The sequence below is a fragment of the Oratosquilla oratoria genome, chromosome 29 (genome assembly GCF_046742065.1).
Source record: "Oratosquilla oratoria isolate Oo_2021 chromosome 29, ASM4674206v1, whole genome shotgun sequence".
In the NCBI taxonomy this organism is placed as follows: Eukaryota; Metazoa; Arthropoda; class Malacostraca; order Stomatopoda; family Squillidae; genus Oratosquilla; species Oratosquilla oratoria.
The window spans coordinates 13,726,102-13,749,972 of record NC_134805.1 but is presented as its reverse complement, the minus strand read 5'-3'; the positions used below and the strand labels follow the sequence as shown (position 1 = coordinate 13,749,972).

Genomic DNA, 23,871 nt, shown 5'->3' with positions numbered 1-23,871 from the left:
TGACCAATCTATGGGTAATGCTATGACCTTACGCACACACACACACCCAACTCCCCGCCCACGAGAGTCAGAGTGACCACCCGAAGCGCAGCGATACCGAAATAATTTCGGCCCTGGGCAGGATTCGAAACAAGTACTACGAGCACCACCGTGCTCGCAGTCCAGCGCTCTACCAACCGCGCCACCGAGTCGTGTGCGTGTGTGTGTGTGTGTGTGTGTGTGTGTGTGTGTGTGTGTGTGTGTGTGTGTGTGTGTGTGTGTGTGTGTAAAGATAAATTAACGAATGAATAGATGAATAGATAAAGGAGTAAACGAATGTATAAACATAACATTATAATATTAGTAATGATAATGATAATAGTACTGATAATGATAGTAATAATAATGATAATAATAGTAATGATAATAATAATAATAATGATAATAATAATAATAATAATGATAATGATAATAGTAATAATAATGATAATAATGATAATAATAATAATAGTAATATTAATTATAATAACAATAATAATGATAATAATAATAATGATAATGATGACGTTAATGATGGTACTAATAATGGTTATAATTACAATGATAATGATAACATGAGTATTAACAAGAGTAATAATGATAGTAGTAGAAGCAGCAGTTTTTGTTTTTTGTTTTAATAAATTTATTACGCCCGTGGGCGGCAAACAATAGTACATCTATCACAGCATTGTGTTAGAGGACATGTCATATATTATATACATTCTTTAAATGGAGACATAATACAATAATCATTCAGGATTCCCCGAAATGGTGATGGCGGGATAGTGGTACTATGTAAGTGTTTACATATAATCATCATGCCCCGTCTCCGGGGAATATTGTCTGTCACTATGGGTCACTGGAGACAATAATACCAAGGGTGTTCGTATTACGACGGTTACGCAGCCCGTACGGTGATCACCGTGGCATATCATCCGTCTAGGAGCCCCGTCACACAAGTCGACTCCCAAGTCCGAGCCGAGCACTGACATATATTGTGCCTTCGTACTGGTCTTGCGTCGGCGTTACTTGTGGCGGTTGGGTAGGAGGTGGTCGTATGGGGCGCGTGACGTCCATGACGTAGGTATAGGCTGCCTTGGAAAGATGGTCCACCGATTAATAAATTCATTGCTTCTGAGGGCGACAAACAATAGTATATTAGTCATATTGTTATGGAAAGAGATACAAAAGGAGGTATGATTGGATTTAACAATCAAAATCCCCCAAAATGGGGGTGGCGAGCTAGGAGTGTATCTAAGTTGTCGTCACTAAGTAAATGTTTACATACAGTTATCACGTCTTGTCTCTGTGGAATACTGTCTGTCACAATGGGGCATTGGAGACAGTAGTGTTCAAGAGTGTTGGCGTTAGGGCGGTTACACAGCCTGCATGATGAGTAATGTGGCATATCTTCCGCCTGGGATATTTGCCACACAGGTCGATATCCGAGTCTGAGCCGAGCACTGACAACATTGTGTCTCCGTACCATGGGTCCGCGTCGGCGATACTTGTGGCGGCTGGGTAGGAAGTGGTCGTGGTGTTGAATGGAGACACTGGTGGCTCGTTCCGCATCTCTTCGGCGTGTTGTTATGGTGTGAGTGGCTGCGTGTATTCTGTTTTTGAGGCATGTGAGAGAGGGTACTACGCGTTCGTTATCTAAGACGAAGGCACAAGCTGCTTTGGCAATACGGTCCACAGTATCGTTGCCAGCAAGGTCTACGTGTGAAGGCATCCATACGAGAGATACGGCCATAGATGCTTCATGAATAACGGCGAGTTGGGTCAGTATGGCCTGTACAACACGATAGTAGTTGGGTCTGGGTGAGGAGAGGGCGTGTAGAGCTGGTTGGGAGTCACAAACGATCACACCATTTACGTTACAGTCTACAAGATATGTTACTGCGTCGAGGATTCCGTGTAGCTCACAAAACGTGGAGCTTGATGTGACAGGTAACCTGCGGCCAATCCATCCAGCTTCCACAGGTGGCTGTAAGGTGGGTGAGTACATGGCACACGCTGCTCTTCCATCAGCCTGTACTGAGCCATCCACGTAGATGACATGAGCTGCGGGGATCTTTGAGGATACGCTGTCGATGGTCTCTAGTGCTAGTTGCTTTTGAAGTGCAGGAAGGTCATCTTTGGAGGTTGGTGTGAAGGTGACGTTAGGGAGGGAGATTCGCCACGGGGGCAAGTCGGGTTCAACCGTTTCTTCAGGGACGTGGATGTCAAGGTTTCTAAGTGTGTTGCACACTGTAGTGACGAGGTTGCGGCCTCCTGGTCGAAGTGGGAGGCGGGGTGCACTGTCAGGTTCGAGCGACGCTCTGATGGTAGCAGTAAAGTTTGGGGACAGATAGGGCGATCGGAGGCATTTTACAGAGAGAATGGCCATGTTAGCATATATTCTCTCTACAAGCGAGGGTAGACCAAGTTCACTTTGCATGTTAACGATGCGAGTCGAAGGAGGGCAACCTAAGATAAATCTCATTACTCTATTTTGGAATTTTTCGAGAGGTTCCAAAGCTCTCCTGGGAAGTTGACAAAGGGCAGGTGATAAGTAGTCAACGAGTGATCGAAGAAATGTGGTGTATAGAGTTCTGACCATTGGTAATGAAGCGCCGGTGGAATTTGTGGCAAGCCACTTGATAGGGTTAAAACGGGCCTGCAGACGATCAAGGAGATCATTAACAAGGGGATGGATACGTTGTCGAGTCGGTATGGCTGGAGTGATCCGGGCTGGTACTCCAAGGTATGTGTACTGTGTGCAATGAGGGATAACATCACCTCCCATGTTGAACGTCGGTAGTGCTTGGAGAGTACGAGATGAAAATATTCTGCTCTTCTCAGGGGAAATGATGAGACCACAAGCGGTAGTTGACGTGTAGAAGCCATTTAGGACGAATTGGAGGTCAGCGGGCGAGTTGGAATGGATGCAGATGTCGTCCGCGTAGCAGAGAAGGGTTGTACCGGGAACGTTAGGAAGAAGTGAGAGTAAGCGGTGCATCAAGACGTTAAAAAGAAATGGACTTAGTACGCCACCTTGCGGGGTACCGAGTTTGAACTGCTCGTAGGAACTGCACACACCTCGAAAGAGAACACGTGACTTCCTGTTACTCAGATAACCTCGAATCCACCGGAGGAGGTTTCCTTGCACTCCGAAGGTAACCAGCTGGTCAAGAATTATTTCATGGTTGGCTACATCGAAAGCACTTTTGAGGTCCAGGAAGGCAACTACGCTGGTGGGAGAGAGGCGGGTGTAGAGCTCAGTAAGGCAGTGGTGCGTACTTCGACGTGGGAGGAAACCATACAGCTGCGGGGAGAGTTGACCTTGTAGACGATTCATGAGCCGGGCAAGGATGATACGTTCAAGCATCTTGCTGAAGCATGAAGTTAGGGAAATGGGCCTGAATTTATCAGTACCTGGTTTCGGTATCGGAACAATCGTGCTTAAAGTCCAGGCTGCAGGTACATGTCCACGAAGGAGGCAGAGGTTGAAGAGGCGAAGGAGGGGGTTGCCAGGAACTTCCAGTAGGAGTCGGAGCACTTGGTATGTAATGCCGTCATCCCCGGGGGCAGAAGTTTTTGTATTAGCTATGGCTAGTCGTAATTCATTCTCCGTAATCGGGACGTCGTCTTCTTCATCTGGGTGGAGAAGAGCAGCCATTAGGTGGAGATTACGGGTGTTGCGACGAGTGGAGAGTGCCTCTTGGATATGCGTAGGAAGATTGTAAGTCTGTGACTGTGACGACCATAAAGTAATGAGGTCCTGGGCGTAGGCGGCTGGACTGTGATGGAGGGCGCTGGGAGGTTGCTTCTTAACGACCCTTTTTACAAGGCGCCACATGGTCGCGATACTAGTCTGGTGATTTATGGAATCAGTGTATTTCTGCCAAGACTCTTTGTAGGCACAGTTCTGGAGGGCGACCATATTATCCCGTGCTATTTGGTACTGATGTAAAGAATCAGGTGTGGGTTGCGTCTGAAAAGTATGACCAGTAGTCTGTGTAGCTCTCTCCGCTTGGATAATACGGTGGTCCAACGTCCATGAGTGAGGTACAGGGCGGCGTGGTAGGTGAGCTTTGGTTACATAGCGGCTGTAGAAGTCGTGTGTGGTATTCACTAAGGACGTGTATAGTGCGTCGGGGGATAGGAAGTCAAATGTGGGAAGGAGACTAGAGATGTACGAAATATACGTAGGGCAATATTTAGGAGGAATGGATATACGGGTCCGGTGATGAGGAGTTGGAATCCGAGATGGTATGGAGTAGTATAAACTAAGAGCAATATGGTCGGAGAAGAGAGAAGGAATTGATTGACAGGCGACACGGGATGGCACGAGGCCAGACGTGATGATGTGGTCAACTGTGCCTCCACGTGCATGTGTGGCTCCACCAGTTTCCCATCGTGTGAGTCGGTACCGATGTATGTAGTTGAGTAGAGGGATTCCACTACGGTTGGGGACAGGGGAGGCATCACCAAGAGCAGGATGTCGAGCGTTGAAATCCCCCATATAAATCACTCCACGATTTGTAGGTACTGGGAGGGCAACAAGATTAATAACACCAGGGGCAGAGTATACGTTGCAAAGTCGAAGTTTACCATTGCCCACAGTGACTTCAATTAACTGAAAGGTCATAGTAGTATCCCTGGAGCATCGAAGGAGCTTGTGTGGCATGGATGCGTGGACGTAAGAAATGAGGCCATTCCTGGCTGGATGTATGTATGAGACATAGCCAGACAGCGTAGGTGCTGTGTCGCATGGCTGAGCACCACCGGGAAAGGCTTCTTGAATAAATATTATCTGGGGGTGATGGCGATGGACATATGTCTTCAGTGCAGTGAGTTTCGTGTTATGGCGTATTCCGATAGCATTCCAGGAGATGACGTGAAGCGATACGAGATCAGAGAATCTTATTACTATGTGCTTTGCGAGAGCCGGAAGAGGTTGGTGTTTGAATGTGGGCGCTGCCAGGCGGAGCATGGGTAGAGGAGTTCAAAGGCGACGAGAGCTTTTCTAGATGGGAGGCAACTGTATCAAGTCGCTCTGTAAGGGCTGTGACAGAGGTGATAACAACTTTGTGAGATTCAACTAGACTGGCGAGTGTGGTTGCTGTGGTAGCCTGTTGGTTAACTAAACTTTCGATACGGGCATCTATGGCATCGAATCGCTTCGTGAGGGCTGAACAGCGGGATTCGAGAGATGCAACAGCTTGGCGAAGAGCTTGTACTTCAGCAGAGTCCGTGGTGCTGGGCGTCGTGAGAGAGGTGGCTGGAAGTGGTGGTGGTGGTAGTGATGATAGTGGTGGTCCAAGTCTTTGGGAAGTGGCCGTGGGTGTTCGCTTAGTACAGCCATGCCAAACGTTGACCCCTGGTTTATGGCATCGGGGGCACTTCCATCGGGATGTGTCTGGTGGTGGGGATATGGAAAGTTTTGAGGTAGATGCGGAGTCGTCGGGCGTGGTGGGTGGAGTGGGTGGGCGGTGAGGGCAGGAACGAGTGTCATGATTCTCCGCGCACCAGGCACACTTTGCGGGAGCGGAACAGTATCTTGAGATATGTTTGAAGCCCCAGCATTTATAGCACCATGGAATTTCATCTTTCATTTTGCGAAGCTCACAGGGAGGGAGGAAAGGTAGGAAGGGGAACTCTAAGGTAGGCGGCGGTGGTTCAAGTAGGCTCCACGTGATGACTAGTCGGTTGATTGGCGTCCCATTTTGGACGAATCTGCGAGCTGTATGTATCCCTGGATATTCCTTGGCATGAGAGGCATCGATGCTGACAGGGTATCGAGTGAGGAGGTACGTAGGGAATTTACGTGGTCTTTCCGTGGAGTCCTGGATGACTAGGCGTAAAGATAATATTTCCCCACTCGTGATACTTGTAATGATGTCTTGTCGTTGTCTTGAAACATAGACGAAACGAGATGTAATAGCTGACATCTTCACCTCAGCCAGCTCACGATCGAGACGGAAAGACTTGGCAACGTTGGAGAGCCACCGAAGTTTCACGTCACAGCTTGAGTTGTCAGGGAAAGTTAATTTGACATATTTCTCTCTGGGAGCAAAGGCAGGAGCCTGTGACGGCGAAGTATAGGACGAGATTGGGGGGGTAGGGGTGGGAGATGGTGTGATATCATAAGCTTGTGGCTCTATCATTGGATTCTTCTTCGATGATTTAGCAGCAGGAGAAGGTGGTGGGCTGCTATTATTGGAGACTTCATTTAGAGTGCGTTTAGCGGGGGTAAATGGTTGTGGTGCAGAGTTGCCAGATGCAGGAGAATTTCCTTGAGCGTGATGGTTGTAAGTCGTAAGTGGGGGCCATATGTTAATTGGATTTTCATCGTCACTCATAGCGAGATCGGCTTCAACGATGGCAATAGCCTGTGGCCCTGAGTAGTCCATGATTACCACACGTTAAGATTATTCACAGGAGTTCAGGATTTATGAGGCAGTATGCGGGGAGAGCGATTCATCCATGTCGTCACAAACCTCTTACTGCGCATGCGCAGACTTGGCCGCCCCTGACCAGGAAGGTCGGAGGGATAATGTTTTCACAGTTATAGACTAAGTTAGTTAATGTTCACACACCGTGATGACAAAAAATGGTAGAGGTGGTCTTATAATATCTCACAGCACACAACGAAGGGTTGGAACACAATAACACTGCCGGAATTCTAACAAAGAGCACGGAGCTCAAAACTGTAGGACCGGTCACACGCCATATTTGTTTTCCAATCGAAGCAGCAGTAGTAGTAACAATATATGTCAACGATACACTAGTGACTAGGGTCTCCTTATATGCTAGAAGTATCGCAAGAAATTCGCACAACCTGAATTTACATAAATTGAGTCCACACACACACATACACACACACACACACACACACACAAACACACACACACACACACACACACACACACACACACACACACACACACACACACACACACACACACACACACACACATGAAGGATTGTCGGGCACTTGCACAGCTCTTTCCAATCATCACATGTAGCACGATTGCTAGCGTCTAGACCTCGTGATTATCGACGCACGGGTTAGGGTTCGAATACCTAGGCGGAACTTCTGACAATGTCCAATCTGTCTTTAACATACACACACACACACACACACACACACACACACACACACACACACACACACACACACACACACACACACACACACATAAATATATATATATATATATATATATATATATATATATATATATATATATATATATATATATAAATATATATATATATATATATATATATAATATGTATTACACTGGGCAACAGCAAAAAAAATTTGCCTGGTGTTTGAAATATTTCAGCGAATTCTTATGTGATTTTGCCTGTTAAATTAAAAAATTGCTTCAGTTTTTGCCTATCAGGTCTAGTTTTCTGACTCTTCTTATTTCCAATTTGTTACGTTGGATGATGAAAATCCTCATAAAATCTTTTCGAACTGTATACAAGAATTGATATTTGGTGACTTTTGGAATTAAACAAGACTGTTTCCTTGACAAAGTATTTTATTCATACATGAGCAAAACATAGGAAGAAATAGCGAGGCCATTATACAGAAAAGAGCAGAAATAGAAAAATGAAATAAAAGCTTTATGGCACAAAATTCAAGGAATAAATTTACGTTTCTTTGTGTGCCGTAAATGTTGAGCGGCTGGAGAACCTCATTTTATAAACACCAACAGTAGTCTGCCATCATTACAGAGTCCCAACGTCCTTGGTACCGAGTTTCCATCTCCTTGATGTCCTGATGAAATCGTTCACCTTGTTCATCGCTAATATCTCCGAGATTTTCAGGAAAACGATCAAGGTGACTGAAAAGAAAATGCATTTTGATGCTCATATTTGCACCAATTTCACCAAAAGTTGATATTAAGTTGGCAACAAGATCCTTATAGTTGTCACTTTAGTGGTTCCCAGGGAAATTTTGCACTACTTCAACAAATGCGCGCCATGCTGATGCTTCAGGTTCACTCATCGTTTTCATGAAGTTTGTGTCCTTCAAGAGCTTACGGATTTGTGGTCCATCAAAAATCCCTGCTTTCAGTTTTTCAATCGTCAGTTCTGGAAATACATAGCAGATATATTTGAAACACTCCCCATTTTTGTTAAGAGCTTTGACGAACTGCTTGATCAGTCCGAGTTTGATGTGCAATGAGGGGAAAATGATCTTATCTCGCTCAACTAAAGGGTCTTCCAATATATTGACAGCTCTACGTGGAACCATATCTGTTCGAGGCGGCCAGTCTTTCTTAACATGGTGGTTTACTCTGTCTCTGCTGTCCCACATGCAAAGAAAGCATGGGTATTTGGTATAAACAGATTGCTGTCCCATGAGAAAGTTCACCATCTTCAAGTCAACACAGATGACCCATTTATGATCATAGTACCGTATCTTCTTTAAAATTTACTTAATTTCTTCATATTTTTCCGTAGGAGTTGTTGAGTGGGCAAGTGGGACAAAGCCATACAAATTCCCGTTGTGCAACAATACACTTTTTAAACTACGCTTAGAGCTGTCTATGAAAAGATGCCATTCTCTAGAAGATTCTTTTCTTTCAGTCGGGAAGCCAACAGCTCTGCTGAGTTTTTGGGGAGGTTCAAGTCACGAACTAGATCATTCAGCTCCTCCTGGGAGAAAAGCTGAAGTAAAGTCGTACCTGAAAAGTCTTCGTCTCCAGTGTCATCTTCAGGTGATGAGATTTCTTCAGTTGAGGGCAAAGTTATCTGAGGCAAGACACTGAAGATAGGAATAGGAAGCTCTTCACTGTGTGGAACCGGTCTGATAGCTGAGGCAAGATTAGGATAGACAAGCGTTTGTCGGTTTTTCCTGTTAATATCCTTCAAATTTAGGGCACAAAAGTAGCAGTCATCTAGGTGATTTTTGGGCTCCCGCCACACCATTGGTACAGCGAATCTCATACTTTTCCTTGTCCCTTTAGTCCACTGTCGCATATGCTCTGTGCATTGTTATTGGAAAATACTATGCGGTGCCCAGTATTTATCTTGGTCTCCCAGCTTGACCCCAAAATATGCCATATAAGCTCTTTCAACAAAGTCCGTGATGTTTTTCCGATTTTCAGGCAAAGTGTATTCTCCAAAAACGTAACAAAACACTTTTGGAGAATTTACGCAAAACCTTCTAGAAGACAACATCTTGCTCATTTTTTGTTACTGAATTCACCACATGTCAAAAAACCTGGAAAAATAGAAAATTAGAATTCGATATGGCAAAGAAAATTAGAGTGGACGTACGCACATTGTGATTACATGGAAATTCGGTAACTTCAAAACTAGACCTGATTGGTCAAAATGAAGGTTATTTTTGGATTCAGGAGACCAAGTTCTTCTAGGAATGACTTTTATTTCCTGGACACCAAAAATCATGTAGACCAGTGTTATATATGTATATATATATATATATATATATATATATATATATATATATATATATATTTATATATATATATATATATATATATATTACACAAAGGAACCCACAGTCGGAGAAAGAATAAACTTCAAATAAAGAAAAATCCTATATTTCGGCGATCAACTGTAGCCCTCTTCAGGAAATTACCTGAAGAGGGCTACAGTTGATAGCCGAAATATAGGATTATTCTTTATTCGAAGTTTATTCTTTCTCCGACTGTGGGTTCCTGTGTGTTATTTACAAATGTGCTACTACATTTCTATTTAGAAATATATATATATATAGTTACGACTACAGGCTCGTCGTAGTGAAGATTTCATTCAGACGCACATGCGCACATGTGCGTATGTGTACCTTGGTATATGCCGGCCGTTCCCACGATGGGCTTGGTGGACTCTCGGCTTCCAACTGTCGGTAATTGACGTAAGAATACTGTTAAAGTGATGAATTATATATTTATGATGTATTCCATTCTTTTTGTGTTCTGTCAAACATATTCTATACATTGCATATAGATTTATGTATGTATATTGTCTTGTGGATCTCTCTTGTCAATCTTACGAATTGATTTACGTAAGATAAGAGAAATTACATATTCTTTTAGTCTTCGGACGCCGGTGAGAAAGATCTGTGCCTACGTGAGGTAAATCGACGTCTAGAGACTCTTAAAGTGATGAATTCTATTCATCGGACGTATTTCGTTCTTTTTTGTGCTTTGACAAACTATTCCATACTTTGCATATAGATTTATGTATGTATATTATTTTGTGGATCTATCTTGTCAATCTTAGGAATTGATTTACATAAGATTAAGATAAATTGCACATTACCGTTGTATTCGGACGCCGAAACACCGGCGTGAGAACGTGCATATCTTACGCGCGCTCTGGAAATTATCATGTGAACCTATATTTTGGCAACTGCGTCCAACTTACATTTACGTACGTATAGATATTCATATAAAAACTATTAAGTTTCTGCTTATCTAAGATTGACAAGGTAACTTCATCAAATATTATTTTCTATTCATTGATGTAAAGAATATCCGTGCATGTACTAGGAAGTATTCCTAAACACTCTTGTTAATCGTCGCGTCTAGCGACACGGCATCTCTCCGGATCTTACGGAGAAGAGTCTATAATATTGTGTATACGGTCAAGTTGGACTCTTGACAGAATCAACTCAGCTCTCCTAGAGGTCGGACGTCTCTTCAACCAACTCTCTCCACAAGCTCCAAGTATCATCGCCGGCCGGTGGTGGCTGGGAGATATATCTCCTAGCTGCTGCCGGTCTGGCATGGCCGACCTCTACGTTGACGTCGGCAGGCGGGTTTACACCAAGACAAATACACACACACATTTCCCAAGTCACGTAAATCTCTGTTTTCAGAGTAGTGCTTGGAAGAAAAGAGGCACATGCACACTTTCTCGCTAGCAAAGCAGAGGCCCAAACCGTCTCTCTCAGTACGCCCAATCTGACCGCAGGCTGGTTGACGGAGAGACTTGGGACACCTTTCTGTCCGACCGGCCCGCAACCAAACGCTGGCCTCTCGCTGACGCTGGTGAGCGAGTTTACACTTCTGACATTTACACACAATTCCCAATCGCGTAATTCTCTGTTTTCAGAGTTGTGATTGGAAGGAAAGAGACCATACAACACCCGCCCGTCTGCCCCTCCCTCGCATCGCCACTGAATCGACTCTTCCGAATTCCAAACCTAGTCTGGGGATAAACAGGCAACGCTCGCCCCACCTGTGGCTCATCAGGAACACGCTCGCCAGCGGTGGCGGCGAGGAGTTATCTCCTTGCTGCTCCCGTTCTGGTCACTGATCTCTTCGTTGACGTCGGCAGGCGGGTGTACACCGCCCGTCTGCCCCCCCTCGCACCGCCCCTTGATCAGCTCTAAAAGGACTTCAAACCCAAAACCTGGGGATAATCAGGGTACGCTCGCCCCCCCTGTGGCTTATCAGGACCGCCCTCTACACGCGGAAAGTGAAATCAACTCACTTCTCGTAAGATACACACATACACTTCTCACGAACAGAGCCACAACACACGTACAAACATCTACACTTACTTTTTCTTCGACTAAAATTCGCTTCCTTTCTAACTTTCTCTTCTACTACATCTTCTCATTTCAGTTTACCTCCCACTAAAGATTTTTCCGTTTTTCCACCTTTCTCTACTACTACGCCTCCTACCATTTTCTAAACTTTCGTTGGTGATCCTAATCCCGTTGGTAATCCTAACCTCCGGCGTCAAGCGCTGCCCTCCAAGCTCCCGGTCCAGTTCTCCTAAGCCACGACAACAAATAAGCCCCTAATCGCTCGCAATTCGCCCAGTGGCAATAGCCCTCTTTTATACACTACTATCTTTTCATTTTCTAACAGACATTCTTCCCCTCCCACAAAACCCGATCCCGCGCAAGCGAGGTGGTCTTTTCTTGGAATCCAGAATCCAGACTCTTGCTTATCGGAGCTCCCCTTGCACTCGTCCACTACGTTGGACTTAGACCTTATAGTCGTAGTTTCATCTCGACTTGTATTTTCTCGAATCATTCTGGTCTCTGCTTAAACCAGAGTCCCATTGCACTAATCTCATATCTTAGTCTAGCTTTGCTAGAACTCGTCCACTTTGTTGGACTTAGACTTTTAGTCGTAGAATTTACTCGACTTAGTAATTTTTACGTAAATTATTACGTAGGACTTAGTTTCCATTCTGTTGGTCGATATCTCTCGACCTTACCACAAATTGTCTTTAAGACTATTTTTTCTTTATTGAATGTCGATATTTGATCGACACTTATATATATACGTGTCTTGGCAATATTAGCCTTTTATGTTCTGTGAATTTACGTGTTTCGGACATTGTACTTTTCGCTAGTTTTGGCGACTTCTATTTTTTCGATCTTGTTTATTTGTATCTTTTTGAAGGAAATAATCATTCTTAAGCAGAACTCTAGTTTTGAACCTGGCCCTTCCCCATAGGCGTCACAATATATATATATATATATATATATATATATATATATATATATATATATATATACATACACACACATATATATGTATATATATACAGTATATACAGTATATATATATATATATATATATATATATATATATATATATATATATATATATGATGTTAATATATTCATCACGGCTATCGCTGGGATCGATCCGAGGATCGGCGTATAGTAGTGCTAGTCGACCGCTCACCCGATAATACTGCTGAAGGCACGAAAGAGCTTTAACCTGGTATTAACTAAAACCTAGTAATCAAACTGACTGCTAATTGCCGTCCAGCTCTACTGTTCACCACGGGTAGAGTCGGGAGCTTTATAAAATGAAGGATTATGATGGCAGTTAGGAGTCACATTGATTCCTGGGTATTAGTTAACATCAGGATAAAATCCTTTTATACCCTCGGTATATTTACCATTTAAGTATTTTTCTGTTAAAACTATGTGAAATGAAAAATGTTCGTACATTTTTGCAGATAAGAATGACATATTTTAATTGTGTGCCATTATATGATATTTAGAAGAGCACATGCATTAAAAAACGAGTAAAAACTAAATCAATAAACTTCACATTTATTCAATGTGACATGATTTACAAACCATACTTATAATATTCTTGGATTGTACCGATCCATAATGACTTTTTTCAACAACTGAAAATGTTTCCCCAATAGTTGTTAAAAGACAGTAAAGAACACTATGTTCCCAGCAACATCAGTTGCCACTCAAGAATCCTTTTCCATCTAACATTGGTCAATTTTAGCCCGCGCTCTTTAAAAGGTTGCCCATCCCTTATCTGGGCTGTGACCCAAGGCCGTCCCAGGATATCCGCAGTTTGCTGATTTATTAACAATCTTATTAACAATAAGATAATTTAACGTGTACAATCCAAAGCCTACATTTATATGTTAAAGATATTGATCATGCAATATATTGGTTCAGTTCCAAAAATAATGTGACTACCAATGCAGTGGTAGAAAGAAATGTCATATATATATATATATATATATATATATATATATATATATATATATATACACACACATATATATATATATATACATATATATACATATATGTATATATATACATATATATACACACATATATATATGCATATATATACACATATATATTTATATATATATATATATATATATATATGTGTGTGTGTGTGTGTGTGTGTGTGTGTGTGTGTGTGTGTGTGTGTGTGTATGTGTGTGTGTAAATCTTGGCAGCAGGTTTTCTTTTAAACATATATATATATGTATGTATATATATACATATATATACATATACATATATATATATATATATATATATATATATATATATAAATATATATATTGTCACATATATTCCCATATATGTAAGGGTGGAATAGATTACTTTGGATAACGGCGTTATTTGCGATTACGTCTGATTACAGAAAACGCTTACGGAGGACGCGTTGGGTGAGAGGCCCATACAACTGGGCGCTTGTTCTTCGTTTTGCGTAACACTTCCCGCCAACCTAGACCGGCACAGAACGTTTTAGCTAACTTGGCCAATCAGGTTCATTCTCCATAGATGCTAATCCTATGAGCTAATCAGAGGATTTTTGTAGAAGAACTAGGTGTCCATAGGGCGTGTCAGAGGATAAGTCTTGGATACTAAGTGCCATGTAGAGGTTGTGTCGCCTCGGGAGGATTGTCGGCTGATGTAAGTCCTCTGTACTCCCCCTGTATTATTCGTAAGATAATTAACTCAGCTAGAATTTCATTTAGGTGTTATGTGACGTCTATGGCAGTGACGCGGGAAGCCTAGACTATTTTTTGTTAGTAATTAATTAATTTCTCTTTCACCCCCGTTAAAAGTTTTACGAGCGGGAACCTTCTGTTTTAAAACTTATTACTCAATGTGTATGTCCTTATTTGTAATCACTCATGTAATCCTATTAACTTTAATGAATAGTGTTAAACTTTCCAACTGTGTTTTTTTTTCACTTTTCACAATACAAAAAGTGAATGGCGGCCTTATAATTTCTTTAAGTTACCCAAAGACATGGAATCTTGGGAACTCATTCATTCATTCACTCTTACTGTATGTTACGAGACAGAAGGCCTTGTCATTTTTCTTTGAGATATCCCAAAGACAAAGGGTCTTGGGAACTCATTCATTCATTCACTCTTACTATGTGTTATAACTCAGAAGTGTGAGCGAGATTCGTAACAATATATATATATATATATATATATATATGTATATATATATATATATATATGTATATGTGTGTGTGTGTGTGTGTGTGTGTGTGTGTGTGTGTGTGTGTGTGTGTGTGTGTGTGTGTGTGTGTGTGTGTGTGTGTGTGTGTGTGTGTGTGTATTTACCTAGTTGTATTTACCTAGTTGTATTTTACGGGAAGGGGAGCTATGCTCGTGGGGTCCCGTCTTCATATCTCATTTTATCTAAACTATTTTTAAATTCATGTATTGTTTTTGCACACACCACTTTCTCATCTAACTTGTTCCAACTTGTGTGTGTGTGTGTGTGTGTGTGTGTGTGTGTGTGTGTGTGTGTGTGTGTGTGTGTGTGTGTGTGTGTGTGTGTGTGTGTGTGTGTTTTATCAATCACAATACACTTTAATACTAAGCCATCAACATCGAAAAACCCGAACCGCCGTAGTGGCAGGCGAGAACTCTAACCACTACGCCACGAGGTTTTGTATGTGTGTGTGTGTGTGTGTGTGTGTGTGTGTGTGTGTGTGTGTGTGTGTGTGTGTGTGTGTGTGTGTGTGTGTGTGTGTGTGTGTGTGTGTGTGTGTGTTTATCAATCACAATACACTTTAATACTAAGCCATCAACATCGAAAGACCCGAACCGCCGTAGTGGCAGGCGAGAACTCTAACCACTACGCCACGAGGTTTTGTATGTGTGTGTGTGTGTGTGTGTGTGTGTGTGTGTGTGTGTGTGTGTGTGTGTGTGTGTGTGTGTGTGTGTGTGTGTGTGTGTGTGTGTGTGTGTGTGTGTGTGTGTGTGTGTTTTATCAATCACAATACACTTTAATACTAAGCCATCAACATCGAAAGACCCGAACCGCCGTAGTGGCAGGCGAGAACTCTAACCACTACGCCACGAGGTTTTGTATGTGTGTGTGTGTGTGTGTGTGTGTGTGTGTGTGTGTGTGTGTGTGTGTGTGTGTGTGTGTGTGTGTGTGTGTGTGTGTGTGTGTGTTTTATCAATCACAATACACTTTAATACTAAGCCATCAACATCGAAAGACCCGAACCGCCGTAGTGGCAGGCGAGAACTCTAACCACTACGCCACGAGGTTTTGTATGTGTGTGTGTGTGTGTGTGTGTGTGTGTGTGTGTGTGTGTGTGTGTGTGTGTGTGTGTGTGTGTGTGTGTGTGTGTGTGTGTGTGTGTGTGTGTGTGTGTGTTTTATCAATCACAATACACTTTAATACTAAGCCATCAACATCGAAAGACCCGAACCGCCGTAGTGCCAGGCGAGAACTCTAACCACTACGCCACGAGATTATATGTGTGTGTGTGTGTGTGTGTGTGTGTGTGTGTGTGTGTGTGTGTGTGTGTGTGTGTGTGTGTGTGTGTGTGTGTGTGTGTGTGTGTGTGTGTGTGTGTGTGTGTGTGTGTTTGTGTGTGTGTATCAATATCGAATATCTTGCATTATTTGTATAGGCCTTTTCACATTGCCTACAGGCCTTTCATACAACCGCAGAATGTACTCGCAAAGCGTTTTCGCATATTTCGCAAAAGACGTCACATCAACGCCTTTACATGCCTAAGCGCGCGTCACCCTGATGCAAAGTTTTCAGAGGCTCCTCCCCCTCCATCACCACCTCCCACCTCCACCACCCTTACTACCTATAACCCTAATTAATGTAACGTGGTTATAGGTTACCGGTATAGAAAATGAAAGAATAAGATTTTTTCATTAATAACAGAAAAAAACATTCCCCAGACTGAAATGTGGTTGTGTTAGTATTTTCTGAAAAATATCTATTTCAAAATAAAACAATTGCCATAAGAATGATAAGATTAAGATATAATAATTGATCATATCTATAAATAGATCACATTGGGATTTTTTTTTATTTACTACTGGCAAATTCATGAATAATATCACCAAAGTTCATATCCATCGGTCAGATTCAATGCTGAGGCTTTCTTGGACAACGGAACTCCCTAGGTATGTCTAGATGAGCTTCTGGTGTCCTAACAGTCAGTAAAGTCTCGGTGCAACACTAAGATTAGTCAATCCTACACCATATTTCTCAATGAAAGCATGAGTCAAACTTAATCATTTTACGTAGACGTTTTAGCTATTAGCTTGCGAAATAATCAAACAGATTTTAAGATTTTTATTTAATGCCCCGACTGCAGAATGGATAAGGGAAAATATTTCATATTTTGTTTGTTCTAACACAGAAATCGTCGAATACGGTCAAATTATTCAGGGCTTGTTTGACCTCTTTTTATTATCATTATTTTGTCCGCCTTGTAGGTGGTAAGTCCAGGCTAGGATTGACCCCCCTCTAAAACTGCGTCCCCCGGACATGTGATCCCACCCCTCCCCGTCCCCCACCCCTATGTCAAATACACGCGAATCTGCACAAACCGAATTCGCATACAATGAGACCCAGATGTACACAAAAACTTATCTAACCGGTGTCACAGAACTTGAAAACTTACCATACATACCCAGTTTAAATGACTCATCTATGTGCTTCCGAAGAAGACCGACATCGTAAGGTACTGCCAGGTCTCCTCCTTGGCTCTTGCAGTGGGCACGAGCATCGTGCCAAGGCTTAATGTCCTCCGTATGGATGTAGACGCAGTCCTTGCCAATCCTTTCGTAAGGGGAAGGGCAGTGGGCTGTAAACACGGAAGTTCAAATAGACAGGGAGATTGACCAAAAGATAGTATATTGACAGCAGTTACATTTCAAATTTTATAATTGAGTTTGTGGAATGTTAATCGTTACACCAACTGTTTTATACATCTCTATGTCACCGTTTCGGTAATCTAAATCGATTACAGGATGACGTTTTTTTTATTGGGGCTTCTCTGTATTGTAGTATTGTGAATCTCCGTGGCACCTCTTTGGATGAATATACAAACAAATGTAGTAACAGTCAGAAAATAATTTCAGAAAATCACAAATAATTTAGCATTCCGAATCAGAGGGAGTATTATTAGAAGAAGAATTTAGTACACAAATGAGGCACAAGCAAATATCGATTAAGCGCAAATACGACTTTTTCAGAAAACAACAAACACGCTTCTGTTTTCAATTAATGTGATTATATTTTGTAATAATCTTATGTATTCACTTTGTTTCACATAGCTAATATTGTACTATAGAATTAATTCATTTAAATGGTACTGTGCATACATAAATATACCTCAAGGCTTTTTTCCCTCATAAGAGAGGGACGATCCGAGACAAGTATGTCCTATATCCATCCACACCTCACCCAGCCAAAGCCCATTTGCTGTTCCTCTCATTCGTTGTTCTTCCTCGTTGACGAAAAGCCATCCCTGTTCCCGCCACACTGCTAAGTCAAAAATATAGCCGCAAGGCACATTGCTTCTATACCTAGGACTGGTTTATCTCCGCCTGTCTAAAATATAGAGACACTTATCCCTATCCCTAGTCATCAACTCAATAAACAAATGCAGCAGAACATCCTTTTTGACTCGCTCTTCCTTGTTCATCAGACATTTTTCTCCCATCCAAAGCTCCCTTCACCTCGCCCATCCCCCTCACTCTTGTCTTCCATTTAAGTCCACTTTATCCACATCTGCTTTCCACACTCCTTTGGCTAGTCCTTCTTTACTCACTCTTTCCATATGCCCAAACCATCTCGGCAATCTATGATCATCCCATCCCACCAGCTCCTTCTCCATTCCCGATTTTCGACTCGTCCTCGCATATCTTACTATATCCATCTTCGCTACTCTTTCCATACACTTTAACACCAGTGTTTCCCAAACTTTTCCAGTACGTGACCCCTTTCAGTAGTACCAACCCTACCATGACCAAACTTTTCCAGTACGTGACCCCTTTCAGTAGTACCAACCCTACCATGACCACCACCTTTGTAAGATTTAAAAGGTTAACCACAGTAGAGAGGGCAATATTTATTAATTCACGTATTTTAATGAAAGGGATGTGTTTGCTTTTTTGATACAAGCAAACTGATGTGTGGGTGTGTGTGGCTGAAAATGGTTCGTGTCCCTTTTGGGGATTCCACATCCCCATTCCGCAAAGTGCTGTGGGCACAATTATTCCCCCCCCCCCCTATGGAACCTTTTTGCGTTCATTTCAGATACTTTCTCTCGCAATACTTTCCATCCTTCCAGACATACACCTACTACTCCCGTTACTCTATAATTCATCTCTACCTCCACACCTCCATTTCCTCCCACATGTGACCCCAAATACAACATTTCCACTTCTTCCAGTCTCTCATACTTTAAACTAATTTCCAACCCACCCACATCGTCACTCCTTGTACATCTTAATGTCTTTGCCCATATTTACATTCATTAATGACTGGAATAAACTTCCTGCACAGGTAGTGCAATGTAGTTCAGTTCGAAGCTTTAAGAATTATTTAGATAAACATCTAAGCAAGATGCTGTAATGTTTATAATTTATTTTATATTATTTGTTTTTGTTTTGTTATCAATTGTCTGTTTGATTTTCATTTATTATTAGTTATACTGTATGTCAATTTATCATTATTTACTATTTACCGTTTGTTCATTATTTAACTACACCTATGCATTTGTTTATGTATTTTATTTGTTATTTACATTATTAGAGTTTTTATTTATCATTTTATTATTATTATTATGATTTTCTCTCGCATCCGACCTAGATATGGACCAAAAGGTCTCCTGTCGGCATGCTCCGCCTTTGTAATCCTTCATCATCATTCTCCCAAACTCTGTTTTAACTGTTTCAGACTCACCTTCGACTCAGCTAAAAGTGTACTGCCAGCCAGCCAGCCAGCCAGCCAGCCATAAACAACTATCTCACCTCCCATTCCCTCCACCCTCATTCCTCAGTTTCAAATCCCCGATTAGCACCCTTGTGTTTAAGCCCCTCACCACCCTATCAATATTCACGTTGAACAACTGTAGTGACATTACCCAGTCCTTCACCTCAAACCACTCATTCTCTCCATTCCCAATCATCATACAAAATTCATTAATTATTCATGTAAAACAATTGACAGCCTTCAACAGATTTCCACTTATTTCATACATCCTCACTCTCCATAAAACATATCGGTCAACCCTGTCATACAGTTAGTCTAAATCAAAGAAACACCAAGACACCCATCCCCTTTATTAAAAGTTTATTGCATATATATACATACATATACATTTATTAAGAAAAATTCGCATATATATACATACATATACCAAAGGCTTTTTACCCATATACTCCACTCCCCTCCACCCTCTTCCCTCCCTCTTATCTTGGCTCCTCCTGAATGACGGGTCATCCCTGCATCTCGCCCACTACTCAGAAGGGTCAGAAGCAGTGCAGCAAAGCACAGCACATCCGTCCCCTCATACAGAAAAAGGGAAGACGAGCAGAAATCCTTTCGGGCTGCTTCAATTTATCATTTACACATATTCCTTCACCCTCTCACCCACCCCCACCCCCCTCCCTTCCTTGCATCACAGCATCATCCATTCACTTCTATCACGTATACTCGTACGTATTATCCCTCGTACGCCAAGTGTTAGCCGCGTGAAATTCAGCTTAAGAGTGGTCTTGAGCCAGATTTTAATTCATTTGTATTTATTTTATTTACCTATTCATTTGTTAACGTTTTTTTATCGATAGATTGTCCAGGGGTGTTCGGCGGGCACCCTAATAATTAATACAAGGATACATACATACATATACCAAGGCTTTTTCCCCCTTCCAAGGGAGGTAGCCAAAAAGGGAAAGGCATGAAAACACTCCCACCCATTTCATCCCTAAATACACTCCACACCCCTCCCACCCTTCCTCTCATCTGAGCACCTCCTGGATGACGGGTCATCCCTGCACCCTGCCCACCGCCCTGGGTCAGAAGCAGTGTCGCAAGACACAGTACATCCACAGCGAGGCCGCTTCATTTAATCGGCGACCCCCCCTCTCCGTCCCCCTTTGCATATAAAGCGAGGACGGGGAGAAATCCCTTCGGGCTGCTACAAGGATAGTTATGGATAAAATCCCAGCCTCAAATATACATTATAGCAATGCATGAACGCCACTCCTAAGAACACAGTTGCCAGGCGCGGATCCAGGGGGGGGGGGGGGGGGGGTTCAGCCCTCCAAATTTGTTTTTCCATGAATCATTGTAAGGATGTCATTTAATCGATTTTAGTACTTTCTGATGTTTTGCCAGGTCCGGGGGTTAGATAAACTGACAGCATGTGTGCGGTATTTGGGCGGAATTGTGCTGTGTTTGGCATTTGTTTAATTCCATTTATCTGTTTTGTGCTGCGCGTGTTGTAGGGTTGCCAGGGTTGTGTCTCAGTTGCGCTGAAAAGGGATAGAAAGGAGATATACCACGTTCGTTGGCCGTTTAACATACCTGTATTGTCACCTATATGATTGTTTTGTGTTGTGTTGTCCATGTGCACAAACACTACACACGGATCCTGCAATAATTTCTCTCTATGCGAGAGTATACGCGTGCCAGTGCCTTATCACTGACTAGCACAAGCGTGTAACAATATAAAACGAATATACATTCTATTATATATGTCTAAAATACAGAAAAATCTGAAAAAACATTATTAAGTTAAGTATACCTCAGACTTCTGATACATCAGACTACTAAGAGGAAGGAATTCAGGTTAGCCCCCCCACAAATTTTTATCCTGGATCCGCCACTGACAGTTGTATATGGCAACTCGTTGCCGATGATCCACTAACGCTTCTTTCGTATTAGGAAAAACGTCACGCCAGTGACGTCCTTCACGATGTTCCTGTCAGTGTTACCAAATAATTTTATCCATGCGTTTCCCAGCAGATGTTCTTTAATCGGCTCAAAGGAAGGAGGTTTCCCCTCGACTGAATAAAATCGCCCAGCAGAAGCGAGAACAAAATATTTGATAAGCTCGGGACTGCTCGGACAGACAGTCTAGGGAACGACAACAACAACAAGCTTTACATGGTGAACGGGTTACTACAGTGATTCCAAAAACAGTAGAGGCGGTAAGATGGCAATTTTAGTAGGTATTGGAGCCGCGAAAAAGAAAAATCAGGGCACAGGGCAAATAATGTAGACCTCGCATCAGAACATTGGATATGGTGTGCTTTTGGACGACGACCCACCCCATCCCTAACATAAATAAATAAATAAACAAATAAATAAATGAATGAATAAATAAATAAATAAATAAATAAATAAATAAATAAACACATAAAATTAAGTAAATAAATTGATAAATAAAAAGTTGTACTTACGCGCTGGTTGGGGCGTTTCAAACCTACGCAAGTCTCTGAACTGCGTCATGAGGGTAGCAACGCTCTGTGAGAGCCTCTCAAAGTCTTCCTCCTTCGCTGCCGCATCGACTATCATCGTCTTCGTCGGATGCCAGCCACTGCCTTGTCTGACGGGATGATCCTCCCGTGGCTGACAGCGAGAGGTGCTCTGGTCTGACAACACCGACAGAAGTCGCGTCAGCGTCTCCTGGTGATTCCGAGTCGCTTGGCTGGACTCCTTCAAGGTCGAAGCCAGATCCTCGAGGGCCCTGGCGAACCTGAGGAAGTCTTGGTTCGTGGCCGAGACAGTCTCGCATGGTCCCGTCTGCGTAAGCAACGCACCAACGCGATACAAGACAGCACAGATGACGACGACGGTCAAGGTGTTCGCGTTGCGAAAAGGCATTTTGGAAAAGTTGAAAGAAAAATAATAATAACAAAATAGCTCTGCCTGATGCGACGCGACCTATCGCATTTCAGGCTCCTTGTTGACTGAATATGGAGGTGTTTGTTCAGGCAGGGGATTGGGGTAAGATAAATACATCACTACCCTTACTCCTATCTGGTAAATACTCGAGAAACTCTGGGCAAGAACGGCACGTTTCCTTGTGCGCATGCAAGTTCGAAGCTGAGCTGAAGTCTAACTGGCTAGGGTCTTCCGGCGTTTTGCGCTTCCAGTGACTTCGCAAGGTGGCGGGCGGTCCTACAGCAGGATGGCAATTGTCGCTATCCTCTTACATTGGCAGTGCCTAACGTTTCCACCATAATAAATGATGCGCAACGCGTTCTCTGGTTTAATCATCAGATAAGACCAACAAAAGAAGGGGAAGTAGCGGATAAGAACAATAAAAGTATTTGGGACAGATATGAGTGATGGATTAAAGTCCAGTGGATCTGCAACCCTATCTCTATCTGCCTAGGGATCGTGCTTAGCCGATAAGGGGTTTAGTAGGCTACAGCAACAGCCATGGTGTTGCTTTAGTCAAAACAGAAACCACGCTTAGAGTCCACGTAGAATAAACATATAAGTCAAGTAAGGTACTCAAAAGGTTAGAGCGGTCAGAGGAATTGAGAGTTCGTCACCCCAATCCGCTCTTGTCTTCTGCAGCTGGAGGGGCTAACAGCAGCGTTTCTCAACCTTTCTACCCTTGCGTAACCTTTAAAATAAATTGCATGTCTCAAGGAACCCCTGCGCAAAAAAAAAGCATATACCATATAGCAAAAAAAAGCATATACCATATATTTCTCATTTTATTTTCATCGTAATAACATTTCTGATCAAGCTAACGCCGAAACAATTTACAGAGGTGGAAGTAAGTAGACACCAGTAAACTACAGCCCGGTATCATTGACCAGCACAATAATGAAATTATGTAAAAAGATTATGAAAATTCGATAAGTCAAATGTTTTAAGAGCTGAACATTTTGGCAGACAGACAGTTTGGGTTTAGATATTTGTGGACTGTGTTTCTCGACCTTGAGAAGGCATTTGATAAAGTATCTCACAATCGATTTTTGTGGAAATTGGAACGTATTGGAGGACCAAGAGGCAAACTACTGGAACTGATGGAAAACTTTTTTGAATGGAAGACATATGAAAGTAGTAAAAGATAAGACGTCAGGATGGAGAACAATAATGAACGGAGTTCCACAAGGTTCGGCGCTTGCATCAATGATATTTCTTATTTGTGCCAATGGCAGGATGGAGGTTGCAAGAAAACACGCCAACATATTTACAGGTGATACAAAAATTACAATAAAGTAAATAAACGAGGATAACTGTAAACTATAGCAAAAAGGAGTATATATTATTTTCAAAAAGATGTAGGTATAATTTTCATATGGGCCCAAAGATGAAAAAAT

The 23,871-nt window shown here is 42.3% G+C and overlaps 1 protein-coding gene across 2 annotated transcripts in view; it reads right to left on the bottom strand.

Moving 5' to 3' along the window:
* LOC143040603 (uncharacterized) overlaps positions 1–22,742 on the bottom strand; it is a 26,261-nt gene extending 3,519 nt beyond the window's left edge. The window contains exons 1-2 of one of the 2 annotated variants that reach the window (XM_076211729.1): positions 21,991–22,742; positions 17,199–17,381 (exon numbers count right to left, since the gene is read on the bottom strand). In XM_076211729.1, the coding sequence (XP_076067844.1) occupies positions 17,199–17,381; positions 21,991–22,414 (607 nt within the window). In that variant the 5' untranslated portion in view covers positions 22,415–22,742. The remainder of the gene's footprint in view (positions 1–17,198; positions 17,382–21,990) is intronic. The other variant, XM_076211730.1, reaches the window with a different exon arrangement.
* Positions 22,743–23,871: the final 1,129 nt, after the last annotated feature.